The sequence below is a fragment of the Manis pentadactyla genome, chromosome 7, assembly GCF_030020395.1.
Source record: "Manis pentadactyla isolate mManPen7 chromosome 7, mManPen7.hap1, whole genome shotgun sequence".
Classification (NCBI taxonomy): domain Eukaryota; kingdom Metazoa; phylum Chordata; class Mammalia; order Pholidota; family Manidae; genus Manis; species Manis pentadactyla.
This window is the reverse complement of record NC_080025.1, coordinates 49,748,518-49,773,187: the sequence shown is the minus strand read 5'-3', so window position 1 is coordinate 49,773,187 and position 24,670 is coordinate 49,748,518. Positions and strand designations below refer to the sequence as shown.

General features: G+C 40.9%; 1 protein-coding gene across 2 annotated transcripts in view; it reads left to right on the top strand.

Annotated features, from left to right (window-relative positions):
- STK17A (serine/threonine kinase 17a) overlaps nucleotides 1–14,807 on the top strand; it is a 35,924-nt gene extending 21,117 nt beyond the window's left edge. Inside the window, exons 4-8 of one of the 2 annotated variants that reach the window (XM_036918892.2) lie at nucleotides 10,288–10,414; nucleotides 13,365–13,413; nucleotides 13,501–13,680; nucleotides 14,144–14,256; nucleotides 14,356–14,807. In XM_036918892.2, coding sequence (XP_036774787.1) covers nucleotides 10,288–10,414; nucleotides 13,365–13,413; nucleotides 13,501–13,680; nucleotides 14,144–14,256; nucleotides 14,356–14,465 — 579 coding nt within the window. In that variant the 3' untranslated portion in view covers nucleotides 14,466–14,807. Of the gene's footprint in view, nucleotides 1–10,287; nucleotides 10,415–13,364; nucleotides 13,414–13,500; nucleotides 13,681–14,143 lie in introns of both variants that reach the window. The other variant, XM_036918891.2, reaches the window with a different exon arrangement.
- Nucleotides 14,808–24,670: the final 9,863 nt, after the last annotated feature.

The following is a 24,670-nucleotide window of genomic DNA, read 5'->3' as shown; positions in this document are numbered from 1 at the left end:
ACTTATAATATGTATGGGCAAAAATAAATGGAATAGTGTCACTGGAATTGAGAGATGAAATAGAAGACAATGAAGTTGAGAAAAGGCCAGATTCCAAGGGTTTCAAATGTCATGAAGAGGCAGATGATTTGGGGGCAGTAAGATCTGAATAGCACTGTTGTGGAAAATTAATCAGCAGTAAATAAAAGAGAATAAAGAGATAAGAGACAGGTAAATTCCTAATTTAAAATTGTTAAAGAAGGAAGGGAAGGAGGGAGGAAAAATACACAAAGGGTGCTTTCAAGTGATCAAAAGGCCAGCTTAAAAGTAGGGTACAGATAATTTTATTGGCAAGAAGTCCGGGGATAATTCTAACTCTAGTTATGGCACTCTTCATTCATTCACATATTGCCAGTGGTTGGTTTCTCTTCAGCCCTCAGCTCTGCCTTGTCAAAATGGCAGTAAGGTGCTAGTATGTTATTTGCTGCCATTTTAGCCTCACTGTCCACACACTCAGCAGCAATGAGCCTGTCACTGTTTACTAGCTCTTTTAGAAGTCCTGAGAGTCACTCTCATCACACCAGCAAAAGCCAATCTGGAATTAATAAGTGCGCTGGGGGAGGGAAGCAGGGGCTTTGACTGACCAGGCCAGTGTCACCAGTGTCACATGCTTTAGGCCTCCTCCCATCCCAACTCATATGTGGACTGAGATTGGGGGACGGCTGGGATTCTCAGACTAGTTCTGTTTCTGAAGGAGAGTGGGTGCTCAGGAGATGCACAGTAAATGCCCACTACGAGTATTAGCATGTTCTTCAGGCGTCTGTGGGTAGAAAGTTTAAGATCCCTTTGATTTTCTGATGACTGCTTCCTTATCAAGTCCAGGTGAGACTGGGGAGATGAAACGGTCCTCAAACACAGAACACATGACTTATCAGCCAAGGGAGACGGGGCTAGGGAAGAAGGGGACCTGAGTGTGCTGAAACCCTAGAACCGAGAAGAGTGCTCCCCCTCTGGACTTCGGCAGCCTCTTCTCACTCGTCACTGCCCACCCGTCTTGAGCTCTGCTGTAGGAGGCCCTCTAGCAGAAAGTAGGTGCTTAAGGCAGCAGTTCTACCACTTTTTCACGATGTTAAAACAAATAGCCAGGCCCCAACTCCAGAATTTCTGATTCAGAGAAGACTCAGGGAATGCTGATACTGCAGGTCCATTTTGAGAACTACTGCTTCGGCATACCCTCTGTGACACCTGATACATACGAACTGTATAAATAACAGTAATTAATTTTTATTGCATGAAGAAATGCTCAAGGAAGAGCAGTACACAGTGTGTAATCTGGAGGCTGACTTCTAAAGTAACCTTGATAAAATACCATTGAAATAAGTTGAAGATATTCCTTCAAATACTAGTTTCCTACGGAAAAATATAGGAGAAAGGAAACAACTTGGAAACTTTCATATTGTTTTCTGAAAGCTAGAAATTTAAATTCATTTTGTAAACACTTTTCTCAAATGATAATTTTTTAGTACAGTGGCTAAAATGGATGGTTACAACACAGTAAACTGTGGTAGCTATAGGGACACTTTGAAGGTAGGTGTGGCCATGTATGCATGCATACGCAGCCCCAGAATGTTCATGCTGACGTGGCCTTAGAGAGCCCCAAGGGAAAGCCCTCTCATCAAGGTGAGGGCACTGGGCCTTCCCCTTTAGTCTGCCATGTGCCTTAGAAATTCAAAGATCCTCTCCATAAGAGGTGTCTACCAGGGCTTCCCTCAGGAGCGTTTATCAGGAAGAGGTGGTCTCTGCAGTTCAGGCTCATACTTTATGAAGCCTCAGTCAGTACCAGTGAGCCATGCAGAAGAACTCCCCAAAGTGATGTTTGTGCTATGCCTTTTTTCATGTTTGCTTTCACACACTTAACTTTGTAAAATCGTATTTATTTTTTATGATGTTTCCTAATTTTATGATGTAAAAGTGACTTTCAGGAACAAAACTCCGATATAAACACATGTGTCTATAGGAAATGAGCTTTCAACTTACGACTGCTCAAGCTAGGACCATTATCAAGGACCTGATTAGGCAGCGAGTCAGACAGGTTGCACACACTGTGTGTCATGGCTCTTTGAAGTTATTTGAAAGCAGTCAGAGGTGAATATTAAGTTCTTGAATGCCAGGTTCCACTGTGTATTTACACAAGAAAATTACATTCCTTTTTCCCCAATTCACTTAGTATAAGTCATATTCCTTTCTCCCCGGTACACTTAGTATAGAATTCTTTGCAGATTTATTAGAGGCTTTGATGATGGCGCTTTGATGTTGGGAACTGGGCTTTGCATGTTTCCTATGCCCAGAGGAACGAGCAGACAAGGTGGCCTATAGGGTTCTCAGCCTCTCTTCTGCCCTTCCTCCCTCTCCTGTGCCGTTGGATATGTCTCCTAAGAGAACTGCGCCAGGGGGAAGGTCAGGGATGGGGTTGGAGTGGCAGCAGTGCAGATGGGAATGATTTCTACCAAAAGGTCATCTCCAGATGACTTCTGTGAGCTCTGTGCATCCGGGCAGAGAGTCCGCTGTGCTGCACAGCCATCTGCCATGTGACAGTTCATGCTTATAGTGTTGACTCTTGGGCTCTGTAACATCTTGAAAAACTAAGCTACAAAGCCAAATACATTTCCTTATATTTTAATTTTTTGAAAATTGATAATCCCAATGTATATGGTAACTTTGAGTTAGTACACTGTTTATTCCCCATTATGGCTAAATTGGGAAGTTCTTGACTCAGAGACAGAAAATATTTAGGAGGTAGAAAAGCATTATAGTTGCCCCTATAAAAGATAAATTCACACAATAGGAAATACACTCCTGGGCTTCAGGACAGTCAGTTTGCCAAACAACTGATTCACTGAAGATTCTCAGACAAGTATCTTATGTTAAACGTGGAAAACTCTTTGAAGAGTAGCAGGTGCAGGTTTTGGAATGTTTGTAAGTCTACAAAAATAGAAAAAACAAATGAATTATGGTTAAGGGCAAGTCCATTCATACATATATAAATCATGAGAAACAGCTCTACCAAAGTCAGGTCAAAGCTTAAAGTCCCATCACTGGCACGGAGCCTGTGTTTGCTTCAGTTGGGAAGGACTTGGCCAGAAGCGCACAGAGAAACCCGGGCTTAAAACCCAGTGCTCTTTGTGTTCAGTGGTCTTCTCGTGACCAGGACTTCAGGAGGTCTGTGCTGGGTTTCCAGCCGTTGACTCGCCCACCCTAAACGTGTATGGGAAGTGGGGGGGGGCAGACGAGGAGCCAGAAGCTGGAACTCTCTCATTTGAGACTTAAATTATTTCTGACAGTTTAAGCATCAATGTATTACTTGAAATAGGGTAACATGTAACATTCTTAAACAGTCCCCCAAATTTAGATAGGATTATCAGCCTATTTCTGTACTCTGACCTGGGTTTTAATAAATAGTCAATTTGCTTGAATTTTTATTGCCTGACAAAATGTTCCTAAAGCCTTGTACATGATACCTCAAGCCTGACAAAGCAGGTTAACCTCAACTTCTCAATGATATTAGCCAATGATATTATTTGGTAAATGTTAAATGGACTATGTATAAAGATGAAGATACCATGATAAGTAAAAGGATTCCCCCTGAAGCAGAGAAATGAGATTTTACAAAGACCTTCCTCCTGCCCTTGTCTATTTGAGGGCCGTTTGTATGTTACCTTTGTATCTCACTGTCATTGCCTCTCCACTGACCTTGTTGTTCTTCCTCTTACCACCTGGGCTACATGCATCTTCAGTGGAATTAGGTATTGTGAGCCACAGTTTCTTTATCATGAACTGGATTCCCGAGAAAGAAGGTCTAGCTAAGCTGTGGATGCTAAGGTACTTTACCTTTGTGTTCAGCACATATATGTCACATTACAGAAGTGGGTATATTTTACCATCAAAGACTGACAAAGATTATAGTTCTGTAATTGTGCTTATATTTTATTTAGAAGAGTAAGGTCTTTTTTAAAAATACAGCTGTGGTCAAACCAGGGCAGTAGTGGTACAGACTGCATAATAAACATTAACTGTGAAACTCCGTGAAGTACTTGCAATTTTTATGAGACATGTTCTTTTTAGCAGTGTCTCTTTCAACTGTTTAGCAGTCTCTCACTTTGGTAGGTAATGGGCACATGACCTAAAGAATACAGTAACATTTTAATAATTTGATCACTCTAATTTAGAATTTGCCACATTACTACCAAACCAGCTAGCTGTTGCATGAAAACTAAAGATAGCATTTCCCAGGGAGTGTAAAGTCTAAACAAAATGTAAGAGAAAAACATTTAAGCTTTTTTAAAGAAACAAATGGCATTTAAGAGTATTCACAGGATGATGTCACAAATGAACCTTAAGATCTAGTGAAGATTTGAATTTAGCAATATTTCTCTTAGCACTTTGTTTGGAATGGGAAGGGCAAAATATGTTCAGTGATGAATATTTTTATATCACAGAACCAAACCTCATCTAATTTTCCTGAATAATGACATTTTATTGTACTGTAGTTAACTTCATTGATGTAGTAAACCTAAAATTGCCTTGAGAAGTCTGGGGTCCTATAATTATAATCATGGTGCTACTTAGGTTTTTTCCCTGAAGAAATAGCCAGAAGCTGATTAACAAAGAACATGTGGCTTTATAATGAAGTTTATACGTAGTCCCAAAACCTATAGTTAAATATTATCATTGAAAAGAGAAATTGATTTTAACAATGATCAGTTGAGCATTTTCATTCCTGTGTGTGTGTGTTTGAGAGAGAGAGATGGAGGGGGTGGGGGGGTGGGGGTGGAAGGTGGGGAGGAGAAAGGTGTGCTTTATCAGGTTTGGGTGTTTGTAACAAGTTAGTATGTCTCTGTAGTCCAAACTTCTGTAGTGACAGCAATTATTGTGTTTGTTTTTTGTTCAGCTTTACGTTTTTACTGTGGCCAAAACTTTCTATGATTAAAAAACAGGTTTTTGTACAAAATTACAGATTACACTGAGTCACAGTAGGTTATTTTCTCTATAGACAGGAAAGTCTTAGTTATTTTTATGACTATGTTTTCAAAGTGAACTATCATTGCATAATTGCATAGTGGGAGTAAGTTAGAACATTGTGCGAGAGATGCTAAGAGTTCCCTGATCCTTTCTGGGGATATCCTTTGGGTGTTTTTTTTCCCTGAAGAGTTGATAGCTGCACTGTTCAATCCAGCACTGCTAGCCACGTGTGGCTGTGGAGCACTTGAAATCTGGCTCATCTGAACTGAGATGTAGAGAGTGAAATCCACTCCAGATTTCAAAGGCGTAGTGTGAAAAAAAGTAAAATATCTCAATGATTTTACATTTTGAAGGGATAATATTTTAGATTTGTTGAGTTAATATGCTAAAATTAACTTCACCTGCTGCATTTTACTTTTGGTAATGTGGCTAGAAAATTTTAAACTGCATTATGTGACTCACATTACCTTTCTGTAGCATAGCACTGGTTTAGGGAGCATCAAAAGATACTTAAGCCAAAGTAAGCTGTAATATAAATATCACTTCTTAGCCTTTCAACTTACTTTTCAACATACTGTAATCAAGCTTTTTCTCCCACCATTTTACTAAAAACTACTTTCTCAAAGGTCTTTCGTAGTTTATTTGCTCTATGTAGCGGTCTCTTCCGGGTCCTCATTTGTCCTCTTGTCCCATTTGACAACCGTCTCCTTCTGACTCTCTTACTACAGGATTGTAGCTGGACTCCTAGCCTCAGAGCCAGAGCACTACCTGCCGTCTCCTTCATAGCCCTGTCGCCCACCGGTCAGGTGGCTGTCCGCCAGCCTTCACCTTGGCCACTGCCCTTCTGGCGGTATTCTCTTCCTCTCCTTGCTTCCATGGTTTTAGTCCTGCCTGTGTGCTGTTGACTTCCAAAGCTGTATCTTCAGCCTCCTCTTCTCCCCAGACTGAATTTCCAACTGATTTTGGACATCTTTGCCCAAGTGGTCCTGCAGGCACCTCAGATTCTGGATCTGAGAGTCAAAATTTAAGCACCTGCTCCATCTTGCTGACCTGTGTCCGTCTGTGAGTGACACGGGTGTCACACTGTCCCACAGTGGGCTGTGGATTTTGCTATGTAATGTGTAAAACTTCTCTGTATTTTTTATTCCATGCTTCATCTCTCTCCCATTCTGGCTCTCTCTCCCTTTTGAGGCTTTTAAAAACAGGATGAAGGCACATTCCCAGAAGCATATTTCCAGCCACATTCTTGTATTTGATAAGACCTTGCACACGTCCCACTTACACATCGGCTCCCCTGTTGGTTTCCCTGGAACGTCTTCTTTCCCTCCCCCTGGTTTGCCTTCTGCCGGTTCCTCGAGGGCCCACAGAGCCCTGTAACTCCTCCCTGTCCACCGCATTTGCTCCCTAGTCCCATGGCTACCCCACACCCGTCCCTCTCACCTTTGTGCTGTCTCTGCCTCGGGGCTTTTATGCGTGCCCTTCCCCCGCCTGGAATGCTCCCTGCCTGCCCCGCCCAAGGTACTCTGCCCCGACTGGCTCCTTGGCAGCCCTCTCTCCTCGACACAGCCTCTCGGAGACCGCGGCCCCAAAGACGGCCTCCCGGGGCACACGGACGCCCGGCAGGCCCCGCCTTCTCCAGGACCCTACTCGTCGTTCTCCGGAGAGCCTACAACTAGCTGCGGTTATATTATTATTTCTGTGTATTTGTCCCCATCAGAATGTAAGGCTCCAGAAGAACAGGAGACACATGCCTTGTTTTCTGTTATTTTCCCAGTAGGCAGTCAGTAAAAACTGGTCGAATAAATGATGAAGTCCTCTTTCTCCCCTCAGCGCCTGCCCACTTCCCTCCTCTGTAATTCCCCAGGGCAGAGTTACTCCCTTTTATTTATTCATTGCCTGAGCACTGTGTCTGCCACCGGCGCACTGGAGTGCCCCCGTGACTGCGCCTGGTAGGTCCTTCTGTGTTCTGATTGTGAGCTCTTCGTCCTTACGCCTCGTCATTCCTCCTGTCTAGCACCACCATTCCTGACACAGAGGAGGCATCTTTGGCAATTTTCAGCGTAGTCATTCATGCTTCCTCCCTTCACTCACACAGGAGAGCAGGTCCCTGTCGTGTGCCGGGCATGCGCCTGGTGGTGTCACAGTGACCAGGGCTGTGGCTGCAGTTTTCATGGAACTGTAGACCCTCCCTTACTGTTTCTGAATCCAGACTTTTGTAAATCTATAAACATTTTCATAACAAAAAGGGTATGATGGATGGTTGGGTTGACTGTAAGGCCCTTTTTAAGAACAGGGAGCATCTGTAGCTCAATTTCCATTTTCATATTGCAGCTCTTCACATTGTTGAACATTGTTAAAATCTGCTTCACTGACATCCTAGGTCTTTTCACAAGTTGGCAAAGTAGGCAAAAAAGAAAGAAGGGAGGTGTGCTAGGTGGAGAGAATACCACAGATGGAGAAACCGTTGTGAGAGAGCGTGGCAAGTAAGGGAGACTGAACCACGGCCAGGGAGACCCAGTCTCCCCGAGCCAGGGGGCCCAGGCGCATGACAGGTCTGGGGCGTCAGGCAGGAGCTCACAGGCAGGGCTCTGTATACCATGTTAAGTAGTTTGAAGGTTATTGTAAGAGCATTGGGAAGCTACTGAGGGGTTTGGGCAGGGGGATAACAGACCAGGTTTATATAGTGCAAAAGACCCTCTGGCTTTCGTGTGTGCAGAACACATCCTGGCAAATGATCTGGAGACTGCTGCAGCTGAACAGAAATTGATGGCGGCTTGAATGAGTGTTCTCTAGTTGGAGAGAAGTAGGCCAAAGGCTAGAAGTGCTTAAATTCAGGATTTAAAATCAGTGGGCTATGGTAACATGTTAGCTAACTGAGGAGGAAGAGGGGAGAGAGGAATGACGTGCTCCTTTGTGTCCTGTCATCCTGCTGGACAAGAGTGGCATTCCCTGAGACGCCTGTCACTGGCTTAGGGAGAATCTGATCTGGGAGGGGCAGTGTGAGCCTGGCTTGGGTGTGCTTAATTTCAGGTGCTTTTGAGACATCAAGGGGGAGAGGTTGGTAAGCAGTTGGTTGAAGAGGTCTGGAGCCCTGAGAAGAGGACTGAGCCAGAGATAAAAAGGTGACTCATAAGGACTGAGTGATAATTCAGCCTTGGGTGCGGACAGACGGAACAAGGTGAGAGCACAGCACGGAGCGAGCGGAGGGCAGAGCCTCAGGATGGGGCGCTGTAAACGCAGCACGGCAGGGGCCAGGTGAAGGCAGATCGACTCGCAGGCCGTGGCAGCAGCCAGAGGGTCAGGAGGAAAACCAGCACTGTTTTCTTCTGGAAGCCAAGAGGAAAAGAGTTTGCAAACAAGGAAGGAGTGGCAGTAAGGTCAAGCGCTGCTAAGATAGAGTCCAAGGAAAAGCACGGAAAAGGGTCATGGGATTTGAGTGACCTGCTGTAGGGCAGTGAGAGGACAGGTGGATGGAGTGGGTGAAGATGAGTGGAAGGAAGGGAAATGTGAACCTTCCTTACTCATTATAAACCTCTGAGAACCACAGTGTGATGGAGGAAACAGAAAAATACACTTAACAAAACAACAGGATAAGTTTGCCATTTATAAGAGAGGGACAGGTATCAAACCTTCCCTGGAAGGTGGAAAGCGGGGTTAGAGAAAGCATTATGGAGGGATTAACTAGTGCTTTGTGAAACCCGTCATTCATGGTGAATAATGAAAATAAATTTGTTAGGCGGAGAAGGGGAGAGGTCTTCCTGAGCAAGGGCAATATGTATGCATGCGTGCTTGTGTCTTATTTGGGGATTACAGCCTGTTAGATTCAACACAGATTGTCTGAAGAATGGTGACAAATTAATCTTGAAAAGGAGGTAGAGGCTCTGGCTGCTGTAGTGAGGTATTTATACTTTATTGGTACCAATGCTTCTCAGTTTATCTTTGGAAATATTCTTAATGGCATAAGACAGTACATGCAGATCCTCTTTGAGCAACATAAGCTTTTCTTTCAAATCTTGTATTTTATTTTAAAATTTCTAATCAATTTTATATTCTAATCTATAACGTGTCTGCTTGACTTTTTAATGTGAAGACCTTAGGGTATTTTAAATTAGGTAAAAATGACTCCAGGAATGTGAATGAACCTGATAGATTCTGCGGCTTTGGGCAGCTCTTGTCTGTCACCATTTGCATCCACCCCACCCCTATTTGAGAGCGTGGCTGTTGGTGAACCGTACAGTCACAGTGTCATGGTCAGACTTATATTATGGGAAGATGATTGGACAGCGGAGGGTGGGCTGGAGGTGGGGAAAACTAGAGACAATGGAGTAGTGGTCTGGTTAAGAAATAATGAAAGCCTAAACTTTAAGCACTGGGGATACTGAGATTTAGGAAATAGATTTGGCATGACTGCTGACTTCACTAGATGTAAAAAAGGTTGAAAATGAAGGAGACAGAGTACTTGAGAATGATTCCCTGGTGTTTGTCTTGGGCACTGAGACTGGGAGCACAGAGAGAGGAATGGGTTTGGTGGGGTAGGTATTTATGAATTGAAGGCCTTGCTCCATAGTGGGGAGTTGAAGGTGTGGTACCTTTCAGCCAGATAAGATCGGATTTTAATCATATCTTCTGAGTCTACAGTGGGCTTAGGATGTAAGTAATCAGCATATAAGGGGCAGCTGAAGCTTTGACGGTAGATGATACTGATCAGAGATAGAAGGCAGAGTGTTGGGAGAAGAGGGCCAGCCAGCAAGAGATCTTGGGCCGCACCAAAATCTAAAAGGGGAGCAGAAGAAAAACACCCTGAGAAAATGGTGAGGGGTCTATAGAGGGAGGATAGATCCAAGAGGAATGTAAGGATGCCAGATTACACAGCAACCAGGGCATGAAAAACAGTGCCTGAAAGACATCCACTGGATTTGGCAGGTCTTTGATTATTAAAGATTTTGCAACCTTAGAGTAGATTGAGTAGAGGGGGCAAAGTCCAGGTGCAGCTGGACTGAGACGTGTACAAGACCATGCTTTCAAGAAGCTCGAGGGAACAGCAGGGAGGGGAGAGTGTTGGCTAGAAAGGGATGCAGAGTCATGGGGGATATTTTTTATAAGAGGTTTGGCTTTGTTTTTAAGATAGAGATAGATGTATATTTATGTCCTGAGGAGGAGCCAGTGTAAGAGATTATACAAGGCCTGTGCCTTATAGCCTCAGTGTCACAGGTGAAATCTGTGTTTCATGGGCTACATGCTCTTCATACTCACAGTTGTATTGACTGGGAATGTGTCTGTGTTTTTTAGCCTCAGAATATTCTGCTGACAAGTGAATCTCCACTAGGTGACATTAAGATAGTTGATTTTGGCCTTTCAAGAATATTGAAGAACAGTGAGGAGCTTCGAGAAATCATGGGCACTCCTGAATATGTGGGTAAGTATTCATAAGCGTGGGGTGTCTTTTGCGTTCAGTGGCAGGCATCACTTCATTAGGGAGCTCCCCTGTGGTGTGATTAATAGTGACGCCAGCCATATGCTATGTGGAAATTCTACCATTGGAGAGTCCATCCTTTGTACTAAATTTAAAAATGAATACAGAGTGATATACCAAGTTGGTGATCCCTTTGCTGGAAGGCTAGGAGAATTTGAAGGGATTGCTCCTAAAAGGAATAGGAGAGGATTTTCTTAACACAGTGTAGGATATCAGGTCGTCTGTGGGTGAGAGGATATTTAAGAAGTAAGGGCCTTTAAAGAACTTCAAGTTGGTAACAGGCATTGTTAAAATGATTGCAAGCCTGGGATTCCCTGGGTGTGAGAAAGACACAGGCCGTTCCGCTGCATGGACGTGAAGTTGAGGGCACCTAGCAGAAAGCAAAAGGAGCTTAGACCTTGAAGGTACTAGCAAGAGAGCAGCTGGACAGATACACCATAGCTTCTGGGTTCAGTAGAAAAAGCAGCGAACTATGACTTTTTCAATAGACGGAAGAAAGAAATGGGGCATAGAAGTATAAGTGGTTTAAATGTCACATGGTTTACAAAGCTAGTATCTGTAGTAGAGCAAGACAGTAAGATAATTTAAAGGCTGTGACAGAGATTACAATATTTAAGCATTTTAAGTAGTAATACTTCACATGTAAAATTTCAGAGATGAAATAGCACTTTGTAATGAGCAGGCTCTGACATAGCTCTGGAAGGGCAGCTCTTTAGGGCAAGGAGCCCGCATGCCAGGCTGCATGGGTCATGGCTGTGAGTGTGGAGAGTGGCTTCTGTGTCAGTCGATGGCAGTGACATGACCAGAAGTGGAAAAGCCTGGGCCCGAGGGGAAGATTTGCCTGTGGGTGACAGGGTGAAGGGGCAGACAGTCAGCCTCCCTCCGAGCGGGCCCGCGGCGTTCTGGCCGCAGTGAGGGTGGTGGGGATGTACCTACAAGGGAGAGAGGAGCCCAGAGGACACAGCTAGGGCAGATAGGGCTGAGGAAACCAGCTGCCTGACAGTGATAACTCCAAAAATAATAAATTACTGTTCAGACTACATTATTTGAATATAAAAAATAACTTGAAGTTTTAAAATAATTATTGAAAGTCCTGCAATTTGAAATAGATCTTTAATTAATTAGGTAATAAAATATGTCACAGGCAGAAAAACAACCTTCAAAATGTTTGTGTTTTTCTGGACTAGAATAATTAATTTTCTGTGTGCTGACTGATAAGCGTCATAACTGCTAAATAAGTTTTTGGAATGTGGCTTAACAGTACTTGTCTGGGGAAGGCAGCAGCCCAAATATTTTAATCAGTTTTTAATGGACAGCATGGCAAACTAGGAGATACAGAATGAAGGGCTATAAGCTGAGGTACCGATAGTAGTTGTTATCCTGAATAAGGTTGGTTTTTTTTCATGCTTTCTGTTCTTTGGTAAATTCAAATTTTTCTGCCAATAGCTTTTTTCCCTCTGGCCCCGAAATCTCTTTTTCCTGCACATTCCTCTGTCTGTGAAATGGATCTGTAATCATATGACCTCGTTGGATTGCTGTATCCGCCCTTTTATCAGTACTAGGCACATCATGCACACTAGAAAAAGTAAACTGTTCTTCTTTCCTACCTCCCTCCTCACACTATCTTTTGCTCTATGGTCTTTTTAATTTTTTTCCCCTCCAATAATTTGAATGCTATGCATTTCATCTTAAATTGCCTAGTAGTTTCTTTTAAAACTTATAAATAATATTCATAATCTCTGTTTCTCAACTCAGCAGTTCCAGAAATCAAAGTTGAGGGAAGGAGCACCCCTAACACGTCCTCCGACCTCTTCTTCCTCATGCTCTGGGGCGGGGCAGAGTTATCCCCCAACAGTAATGGATATATAACTTGGGGTGGTTTTTTAAATTTATTTGATCATTTTGATTTCCTTTTTTAATTGTAATTACCACAGTTTAATGTCTTTGATCTGTTTTTGAATGGATTCAGCACTTATTGTCTGTCTTTTCATAGCCTAGCCTTCCTGTTGTATACTTTTGAAGAAAATCATCTTTTGGTTGACTAGATTGTATCAATGAGTAGGCTTTTTCTTTTCAAGGGGCATTTCTATAAGTTTCTCCTAAGCCCTTGTACATTTGACAGTGTCTTTCTGTTGCTTTTTGTGTGACAGCAGTTTAAATATTATCAAAGCATACTGTTTTTCTCAACTCTATAACTGCAGCCTTCTGTATGTGATGCAGTATTATCTGAAGATGCCCAGTTTTTTTTAACCTTGTTGACTTTTTAAAAATATATAGTTAATACAATATTATATTGGTTTCAGGTATACAATATAGTGCTTCAACAATTATGTGTATTACGAAATGCTCACCGTGATTTCAGTGTAGTTACCATCTATCACTATATAAAGACATTACATTATTATTAATTGTATTCCCCGTGCTGTACTTTTCATCCCCATGACTGATTTATAATTGGAAGTTTGTGATGACTGACTTTTTGTTAGCGGGTGGACATTTGAACAGCTCACTCCAGTTTTAACAGAGAATAGGTCAGAGGGGAGAGTGCCATGGATTGGGAAGAGGGTGGCGGGGAGAAGAGTCATGGATGGTGCTGAGAAAGAGGAAGGTGTCAAGAGGTGTCATTTTATTTTGCAGTATTTATGCATTCAGATATTTAAAAAATACTAGGACCCCACAGTGGAGGATGGAAGTATGAAAAGGAAACATGTTAATTATAAACATCTGGCTAGACTTTATAGTAATCCATGTTGATTTATAAAGTTAACTTACTTCATTTAGCTCAAACCTTGACTAATGTCTTACAGTTTCTGATGAGTACCTAAAGTATTTTTCTCTAAGAGCGAATTTGGAAACTTTTTCACAAAACTGTTTCTTTGCTTTCTACTACTAGCTCCTGAAATTCTGAGTTATGATCCTATCAGCATGGCAACAGATATGTGGTAACTACTGTTTATGAAAAATTGATCAAATTAGTTTCAAGAACTAGATATGATTCTAATTTTCCTCACATTTTCATTTTGATTTAGGAGCATTGGAGTGTTAACATATGTCATGCTTGCAGGCATATCACCTTTCTTAGGTGATAGCAAGCAAGAAACATTCCTAAACATCTCTCAGATGAACTTGAGCTATTCTGAGGAAGAATTTGATGGTGTGTCTGAGTCAGCTATTGACTTCATCAAGACACTTCTAGTTAAGAAACCTGCGTAAGTATTAGTTACTATTGATTTTTGTCAATTTTTGAGTGATCTTTTCTGAGCAAAAGCAGTTTTAACTACTGAAACACCAAAATGAAGACATGAAAATGTAGATGTAAAATTAGCTGAAAACCTTTGGCTTATTATGTATCTGTTGAAAGCAAAAGTGGCAAAAATGAAAATGTTTCTAGAAAAACTGAACTGCACCTCTGCATAACAGATATTTTCTATCTATTCTTGGCCTCTCAAAAAGGCTTTTCAGAGGTAGTCTACTTAAATTTTTTTTTTCAGTATCGTGGATTGCCACATGCACAACAAATGCCAAGACTTCTAGTTTTATTGAGGAACCACACTAAAATTTTTGCCAACTCTTCATACGTCCCAAAATATAATACAGTAAACATAACCTTAGCTCTAATTTATAATTGAAGTTTTAAACTATCCTAAGTTTAGAATGTGTATCTTTATACAGAGATCGGGCCACTGCGGAAGAATGTCTGAAACATCCGTGGCTGTCACAGAGCAGTATTCAGGATCCTTTCAAGGGGAAAGGCGCCTTGGAAGAAGGAAATGCCCTCCAAGAAGGTGATTCTGCGCCTGAAATTAACTCGGATTCTCAGAAACTAGAAACCAAGGAATCAGGTGTAACAGAGGAGTTAATTGTAGTTACTTCATATACTTTAGGACAATGCAGACAATCTGAAAAAGAGAAAATGGAGCAAAAGGCCATTTCCAAACGATTTAAATTTGAAGAACCTTTGCTACAAGAAATTCCAGGAGAATTTATCTACTGAGCAGTATTTCCATTTAGAACTTTAAGATTTCTACATTGAAAACATTATTTATTGACTTCTGGCCAAATGGTATGTGTACTGAAAGTGGATGACCAGGTATCACTGATAAGATCTATAGTAACTGTCAAATGTATTGGGTTAGAGAAATCCAGCCCAGACGTGTGGTTGCCAGCCAGGAGGTTTAACAGGGGATGTATCTGTCTCAGTATTGTTTATAAGAAGGGAGATGTTTGAACTTTTTAGTTCTACCTTCTTTCTCTCCAGAATGAGAATTTGTTGCAAAGATATCTGTATTCACTTTCTTTAAAAATCCAAGTAAAAGTGCCAAAATTAACATCTTTATGAATGTATTTTGCATTATTCATTTGTGTATCTATATCTGCATGTATGTATGTTGCTATCTTTACTAAAATTGATACTTTTTCACTTTGGATATTTTGAAGGGAATAAGATTTTATTTTAAATAGATACCTTCCAGATTTTTTGAGACCTAGAATAACATCCACTGTAGTTGAATAATGTCTTATTTTTATATTTTATGACAGACTTGATTTGGCTTCTGTTGTCTGTTTTTGCCTAATGCATGTAACCTGTCAATGAAAAGCCCTGGCTATTTTTCTTCTTTTTAATATCACTAGTAAGAGTAGGTAATTTTTCACCTATGAACTTACTCTTGTTTCAAGGTCAAATTCGAGTAATCCTGTAGTATTAGACCAGTGTCGACTTCTCAGCCCATCCCTCATCACATCTACTTGTCTATGCTTTCATAGGCTACACCCTTGCCCCTCCTCACATGCCTGCCACTTAATTTTGGCTACTCGCAAGCGTCAGTGTGATCTGACCAACACGTGGTCACTTTGGTCAGTGAAGACGCCCTTATGTTGTTGTGTTAATAAAATCCTCCAGAGCGGAGGAAGAGATACAAAGCTTATTTATGCTGCCATTTTTGTTGAATTTCTGATTAGTCGTCAAGCTGTATGAGGAAGAGTTACAAGATGCCAAAATATTTATGAAACTTTTTTCATAAAAATTTGATATTTGGACACTTTGTCATTAGGTGGGTACCCTTGTCCCCAAAAGACTTATAAAAATATACTCAATAGAATTGAATTTGATCAAGATTGAACACTTCAATTATATGTAGACCCCACAGTGAACAGTAAATTCCTATGTTAAAAAATGTAAATGTGAAAGTATATGCTGTTTAACTTAAAGCGACTAAATATCCTTCTCACAAAAAGAAGTCCCAGCATCCTTGTTTATCATTGTTAGGCTCACGGTGTTAGACAGTCATGAACACAAGTGGTCTGTCACTGTGCGTGGGCTCTGTACTGTGAACAACACAGACCTGCCCCTTCGTGGTGTGCTCCGGCTGCCATGCAATGCTCTCTTCCTACCCGAGTTCTCAGATGTCCAGTCGTGACAATGTCAGCACATAGCCACCACCTGTTCTCAGTGTGAGTGTCCCGTCTAGGTGCCTGCATGCATGGGCTGTGTTCGCACCCAGCCCTGGTGTACGATTGCTGCAGGCCCTGGGTACTGCCCACCAGCACGTGACATTGATCAGGCAGGTTGCACTGTGTTCTCACTAAATTACTTTATTCATACAGTTTCTTAGAAGCATTTCTAAACAAGCTTTAGAAAAAGAGGAAGAGGATATTCTGCTGTACTGGCAGAGGTTTCAGTGAAATCCCGTGGCCATAATGTTGAACCTCAGGTAAGTCTTGAAAGAGGTAACACACAGTTGTAGGCAGGTTTTTATAAGTATCTCTGTGACAAAAATAGGAGGTAAGTGAGGGAAAAAAACCCACTATTGAATGGCTCATTTTTACATGTGATGGATTTGTCCAGTTTAAAATCAGAATCATTTGAGCAACATCTAGGCTTTTTCCAAACCATTCTATATATTACATGCACTGTGCGTGCACTGAATGTATTTGCTGGGTTGGTCTGTAAAAGCTGTGTCTTCTCCAGCTGGCGGCCTTGCCGTTTGCAGTGGGCTGCATACTCCACGCTGCTTCTGTGCCTACAGTTGTGGACCAGAAGCACTAATGCTTGTAAAGGTATTTGACACTTTTTGGCTTATGTGATATAAATGGATCATGAAGAGTCCTCACAATATTGGACCAAGTAAAATGTTTCCCTTAATGACATGCCAAGTAGCTTTATGTTTATCTAAAAACTGTTAAATTTTCTTTTTAACAAGCTTACAAAGGACAAACGGTAGTATTGAGCTTATTCATACAATTTATAAATCCAGTTTTAATTACAATAAAATTCAACATATTTTAGCTTGATGAGAAGTAGTTTATGAAATACACAAAATGTGTATGTAGTTTTAGTCAATTGGGAAATTGTATTTTAATGTTGTTTTGTTGTTTTCACATGAAAAGTAGGAGAGCCTGCCTTTCTCTAGTAGTTAAAAGATCAAGGTCAGATACTATTGTGTCTTTTAAACTTTTTCAACTGACCTCAGTTTGGAAGAAAATGTACTAGAGAAAAGGTTATAAAGTCCCCTTAGAGAATATTGGACAGTAGGTAAATCGCAGGCCGAGTGATGTCATGGGGTGGTATGCGGTCTGGGCTACGGAGGCCTCAGCAATATCAGTCCGTAGACACCAACACAGGTCATTCTGTATAGGGGGAAAGGTGATTAGTCAAGTATCAATAAACTAATCCCAAACACATTTTAAGCTCACATTTGTAGAAATTTGAATTAGACTGATAAAATTAAAAATAAAATAATTAAAATTGTTGAAGATCATTTACCACTTAGTAGTACCTTCAATTTGTTACAGGACAAAAAGAGCTAGACTGAAAATCTTAATCTTAACCTCCAGAGCCTTAATCTCCAACTACTGTTTGTTGTGGGAAGGGGATATAATTTACAAATAATGAAATATACAGATCTAAATCCATGCTAGTCTGTGTCAGGCTCGACCAGTGCACACACGCCTTTACCCCTACTCCTATTCCGCTGTGGAGCCTTCCTTACTTTAGGGTTCATGTGGGTGGAATCATACGGCATGTGCTCTCTGGTGTCTGGTCTTCTTCAGTGCGATGTTTTGGGGACTCATCCATGTTGGTGCTTGTAACAACAGTCTGTTCTATTGCTGGGGAATAACATTTGAAAGTACCACAGGTGTGTGTATCCACGTCTGTTCATGGACCCCTGGACTGTTGCAGGTTTTGGCTATTGTGAATCAAGCTGTTAAAGATACTCTTTATCAAGGGATTTTTAGTGGCCACATTCTCATTTCTCTTAGATAAGAGTAGAATTGCTAGCTCATAGGGTAGATGCATATTTAACTTTGAAAGAAACTGCCCAACAGTTTTCCAAAGTGACTGTACCATTTTCTATTCAAGCCAGCAATATCTGAGAATACCAGTGGCTTCATTCTTGCCAAGATTTAGTGTTGGCCGTCTTCCATCTTGGCCATGCTCATGGGTATGTGGTGGCATCTTACTGTGATTTAATTCACATTTCCCTTGTGACTGATGAGGAGCACTATTTCAATGTGCCTGTTGAGCTATTCTTTTGTACTTTTTTTCCTTTTTAATTGGATAGTGTGGGTAATGATAGTCCTTTATATATTCTGGATTCAAGTCCTTTGTCAGATTACAGGTTACAAATATTTTTTCCCATCCTGTGGCTTCTCTGTTCTCTCAACATTGTCTTCTGATGAGAAGGAAGTTTTAATTTTGATGAAGCCAAATTTATGAACTTTTCTTTCATGGTTAATACTTTGTTTCCTCTTTAAGAAGTCCTTACCTACCCCAAAGTCATGAAGATGTTATCTTCTTTTGTTATTTTTTTATAGCTTTATAGTTACAGCTTTAATGTTTACATCTATGATCCACTTTGAATTAATTCAGTCTTTACTTTATTATTTGGTGTTTGGTAGGGATCCATCTGTTAATATGCAGTTACTCCAGCACCATTTATTGAATTGAGTTAATACTCAGTTGAATCCAGCACTTTTCTGCATTGAATTGTTTTGGTCCTTGGTCTAAAATCATTGGACCATGTATCTGTGGATCTACCTCAGGATAGACAGACAGACAGTTCCATTAATCTATTTGTATAGCCTCTGTCAAGTCTTGCTCTCAAGTAAATAGTACTTATGATCCCTTCTATTCCAAGGTGATATTTACTCTAGGTCCTTTGCGCTTCCAAATACATTTTAGAGTCGCCTTATCAATTTCTACCAAAATTGCCCCCTAAAAACGCCTTGTGGGATTTTGATTGAGACTCACCACATCTGTAAACCAGTTTGACATTTTAACAATGAGTCTTCCAGTCCATTAACATGGTATATGTTTCCCTTTATTTATTTCATTTTAATTTTTCTCACATCGTTTTATATTTTTTCATGTAGACAGACCTTCATACCCTTCGGTAACTTTATCCCTAGCATTCTGTTACTTGTATGTTACTTGATGCTATAGTTTTTGGGTATTACTTGTTTTTCAGTTTTGTCTTTTGATATTCCATATCTCCTAGTGGTCATTTTTAGCTCATTGTGCTTAATCAGGCCTATGTTATAAATAATTTATATTAAGTTGAATGTACTTTTCTCTTAAAACTATTCATTTAAAGTCTTAAAATTTTGTTGGTAACAGTGGGAATAAGTCTGCTGAACTGAAATTCATTGGAACAAATTTGGGAAGGAACCATGCAAATGGTCCTCTGATGCTCTCAAAGTAGAGAAGAGGTCAGGGAAACTCAGAGGGAGGATGTGCCCGGCAGGACAAGGCAGGATGACTGCTTCCCTGGCTGCTTGGCAAGGGCTTTCACCTCCGGGCCTTCTAGTTTTGACCACATTTTAGTTCCTGTCCCTAACACTGGAGCTTTTAGAAACTATTTTGGTCTACCTTCGTTCTGGGTGGATTTTTTCTGTTTTAATACCTGGAGGATAGGAAACCCGAGCTTAGGCTAGTGCAGAGGAATGCTGTACAAGGCCTTTGTTGCCTGTTTGGCAAATGTGGTTTCATTGGCACATCTTACCTTTGCCTTTGGTGGCTTTCATACTAAAACTGCAGGAGATCCTCTACAGCCTAAAGCGGTTACTACCTTGAGTAACAACTAGAAGTTTTTAGGAAGCAGGCCCTTTACAGAAAATATTTGCCAATCCTAGGCTACTGTCATCTAAACATAGTAGGGCAGCAGATACTTTTGAAAGCAGAGTGTCCGACACACTCCCTTGGGAGGCAGCTGGTCTTACATGGCAGAGTGACCTGACAACTTAGGTCACACCCCTCCTTACACTTACTAAAATAAGTGAAGGTTTTATTTGCTAAAATTAAACTTTTTACTACACGTTATCAACAGCAGAACATTTTACCAAAAAATGTTCTCTTAGGTTCAATACACTTGATGGGTATTCATGTAAATTTGTCTCTAGTTTTTCTCTGTTATTAAAATGAGAACTTTCTCCCAAATGAGAGAAACGTACCTAGAATCAAGATTTCTACCTCAAATAAATCAAGATATTAAACGTACTTACGTACTTGGGAAGATGTTTAATCCCCAGAGCTGGAAATTATTCACGAGGGTGTGATTATCCCGATCCCTGCCCATCCCCCGTTTTAGAGCAGCATACCCAGTGTCCTTGTCCCGCACATGTAAAACCTTTCTATTTTGAAATAATTATATACTTACAGGGAGTTGGAAAGGTAGTACAGATACATATTTGGGACCTGCAGTACAACACCAAGCCCGGAACCTGATGTTAGTGCTGTGAGGTGGTGTTAGTACGACGTTCTGTGCCATTTCATCCCCTGTAGTCCCTGTAACCACCACAGTTAAGATGCAGAACAGCCCAGGAACCAGTTGATGTCAACATTTTACCAGTTTGAGTAAAGTATGACATTATATTCAGAGTATGTATGACATTCAGAGTATTCAGAGTAAAGTATGACAATAATTCCGAGAACTCAGGAGGAAAGTCTATTATATTTACTCTTATTGTTGCTCTTTCCTGCATTTTCCCTCCTGATGTTTCAAGACTCCCGTTTTTTAAAAAACATTTCCTTTGTTTCAAGAACTTCCTTTAGTCATTCTTTTAGGGTAGGTCTAGTCAAACAACAAATCTGACTAGAAACAAAATTCTTTTAGTTCTCCATTTTCTGAGGATGTCTCTATTTCCCCTTCGCTCCCAAAGGATTTCGCCAGACAGAATGGAGTGATGGTTCTTTTAGCACTTGAAAAATTCCGTGCCGCTTCTCTGGTCTCTAGGTTTCTGAGGAGGTTATCGTCTGATTCACCTTCCCTGTGAGCGTAGGGCATTTCTCTGTCTGGCTGCTCTCACGCTTTTCTCTTTGTCTTTAGTTTTTAGGATTTTGTCTTGGAGCCGCCTTTGGGTTTATGCTCTTTGAGCTTCACTCAGCTTCTTGAACACCCAGGTTTGCACCGTCTGCCAAAGATGGACGCTTTTCCTTTCCTTCAGCCCCACCCGCTCAGTGTCTCTTTCAGGGGCTCTGAGGACAGGAATGTTAGAACTTCTTGTTACAGACTCACAGGCACTGTTTTCATTCTTTTTTCTCTCTGTTCAGACTGGGTTGCTTGCTTCTATCTCATCTTGAAGGTCCTGACTCTCCTTCGTCCTCTCCGTTCTGCTGCTCAGGCCATCCAGGGAGATTTTTATTGCTTTTTTAATAGCTTTAGTTCTAAAATTTCTATTTGATTTTTCTGCCTTCTAGTTCTTTGCTGAGACTATATTTTCATTTAAGCATCTTCGTAATTGAAACTTTAAAAAATTTTTTATGATGGCTGCTCCAAAATCCTGGTCAGATAATTCTAGTTCGTGTGTAATCTCTGTGTTGGTATCTGTTATCTTTTCTCATTCAAGAGAAAACTTCCTAGTTCGTAATATGAAAGTGTGACTTCTATTGTACACTGGTCATTGGTTTCGTTACATTATCTTATATAACCATGTTGGTGGGCAAAGTGGGGGTATGAACGGTACCACATCACTACTGCCAGGTGTGGGGTAAAGGGCCAGGCACACCACTCAGCTCCCCTTTGGCACCCAGGCTGGGGAGGGGTACCCATTATAGCTTCCCACTGGGGAATGTGGGCTCTGCATTGATACCAGTTGGCTGGGGGACTTATCCTGGATAGGGGTGGAAGTGTAGGCTCCCCACGTGGCTTCTACTGACACCACAGGTGGGGGGAACATCTGCTGTGGATGAAGGTCCCAGACCCCCTCGGGTCTTCTCTGCCAACTCCCCAGCAGGGCACTGGGGGAGGCCTCACTGCAGCTGAGCAAGGGAGGAAGTCTAGGCTCTCCATTCGGCCTTTGCTGATAGGGTGGGGTTCAGGCCATGTGTTTTCTCTGGTGTTTGGTTAATGTGGGGCAATTGCCATGTGAAAGACCTTTGCCTTTCCAGGCCTCCCCTTTGTGATCCTTGAGCTGGAGAGCAGGCTTCTCATGGCTGTGTCATCTGCCCCCATGGGTGTTTCCAGGCTGCAGGTGTCGCCAACATGTCTGGGATACATGAGGCCAGAGAAAACACAGGGACCTCACTGCTGTGTTATTACTTGGGTCTTTGGCCCTTACCCAGTCTGCCTTCTCTTCATCTTACTGACTTTGTTTATGTATGTCCAGGGTTTTCAGCTGTACTTCATGGGAAAATAGGCAGAAGTGCGTCTTCTCCATTTTGTCCCTTACATTGCATTAAACAGTGTTTTCTGACAATCTGGTCCCAGAAAGTGGCTCCATTTGCACTGAGTTTGTAAAATGGAAGCAGTGTTAACACAAGTGAGCCTTCATAACACTCCTACGGCATTCAGGCAAAGAGACACATCCCGTCATCACTTACCCAGCTGCTACACTACGCAGTGGCAATGTCCATAAGGGAGTCAACAAAATGCTAGAAGTTTTAATGACAGGTATCTTAAGACAAAAGTAAAATCAAAGTCTTTAAAGTCTCTATATTTTTTAAGTTACACAAAAAGACCTATTGGCTGAAATTCTGCAGAGACCAAGTACTGTAATTCTTTCAGCTAAACTGTCAGTAGTGATCTTGGGCAAATCTGGAGCCCATCAGATTCTAAATTCAGCATCAGGACTAGGACTAGGAAGTCATCTCTTCATTTACTGACCCTTGCACACAACAACAGCAGCTTCATCATAAAGCATCACTTCTGGTGTCTGGAAGGTGATGCTGCTGAAGCACATGGTAATGCAGGTTTCACAGTGGTTTGTGGTTACCTTGGGCTGATCACTTGATGTCACCATGCTCTCAGAGCCAACATCTATATTTGCAAGATGGGAGACTTGAGACATGGCTTGCTGGTGTAGTCATTACAGTGGCAAAGAGGCTACTGGGCTACATAAAAACTGAGTCAATGGGGACCACACAAACTAGGATATAAATTAGCAACAAAAATAATGCACTAAACATACATAAAAGATCACATTATTTTTCCCCCAATTGGATGATGGTGGCCAATAATCTGGTACTTTCCTTCTTTGTGCTTCTTAATATTAAATAGTGGAATCTATGTACTATCTTTAGGGAAGACACCTAAGTTCATGTGGTAAATGGTATAGATGATAATCGTGTAGGTAAGAGATAACCTTTATGACAACCACTAACAGCAGTGAAAGAAAGAAATGATTTATTTATCCCTTTTTGAATGCTTTTTTTGTCTGAAGCCAACCATAGGGGAGGTCATAAATAACGAGGGCTCTCTAAACGGGCCTCATTTCAAGGCCTGTGGACTGCTCCGGAACATCATACAAATACAGAACACTAATGTGTTCTCACAGCTTCAGCTCGTTTTCCGCATGGACAGTGAATTGTGTTTTCCAGATACACCCAATACACAATACAATCATGTTTAATATTAAGATTTCAGCAAATAACTCTCAAATTCACTATGCTCTGCTTCCAAGTTCCTTTTTAGGGATCTGAGATTACGAGTTTTAACTCACGGTTTTAATTTTGCAATGGACTTAGCTGTCTTCCTTTATCCTGTGTTTAATAGACGCAGAAAACAACACTGTGTCTTTCCCTTTGAGATGCAAGTGGCCTTTAGATGTTTTCTTTTAACATTATCCTTCCTGATTATGATGTATCTTTCTTACCTTTAAATCATCCAGCTAAAATTGGGAAGAAATAAACATGTTATATCTATATAAGTAATGAAATCTGCTTACCCGCTTGATAAGGGGTTATTGAGTAAGCAAGTGTAGACTTTTTTGACATGTAGTTGGAATTTATTATTAATGGTATATTTTTAAATGCTTAAAGCTGTCTCCTTTTGTAAAAACAAAACAGCATGTTTCCAAAGTCAACTATAAAACAAAGTACCTTCAGGGAGGTATAGCTTTCCATCTCTGTTCCCTACCTATATCCCCTCACTATCTGTTGGCTTACGGCAACTACTTTTACTGACTTCAGTCATTCTTTCACTGTTTCTTTTTGAAAATAGAATATATACATATAGTCCTTTTCACAAGGAGACACCTCAGTTATGTAGAAGTATCAAAGTTTATTTAACCAGTTTTCTGTTGATGGATATTTAGGTTATATTTGGGTTGTTCCAGTTTTTTGCTCTTACCAATAGTATTGCATTAAATAATCTTACATAAATGACATTTTGTATTTTTGCCGCTGTATCTTTGGGATAGTCTCAGATACAGGATGATCTGGGGGTCAAATGGCAAACTGTACTTGGCATTTCTCCAGACATTGTGAAATTCACAGGAATTACATCATTTCATGTCCCCACCAGCAACTTAAGAGTGCCTAATTTCCCATAGCCTATCAAGAAAACAGGTTCTCATATTCAGGGATTATTGCCTGTTTGTTGGAAAAGTGGTATCTTCCTGTAGCTTTAATTTTACATTCTTTTTAAGAGTGAGGTTGAGCACTTAAAAAACTATGTTTAAGAGTATGTCTTTTCTTTGAACTGATTCATGTTTTGCCCATTTTTCTATTGAGTTACTGTCTGCTCAACTTTTGCTCCTACACATTAGGGATGTTAACTTTTGTGATCTAAATTGTAAATATTTTTTCCAGTTTAATATTTGCTTTTTGCTTTGCTTTCAGTATTTTTAGACATGCAGGATTTTTTTTAGTCAAAATTATCAATTTCCCCTATTTATAGATAATGAATCATGGTTAGGAAAGTTTCTCCACTCCTGGGTTATATTTTTCTGCTAGTACTTTGGATGGTTTCATTTTACATTTAG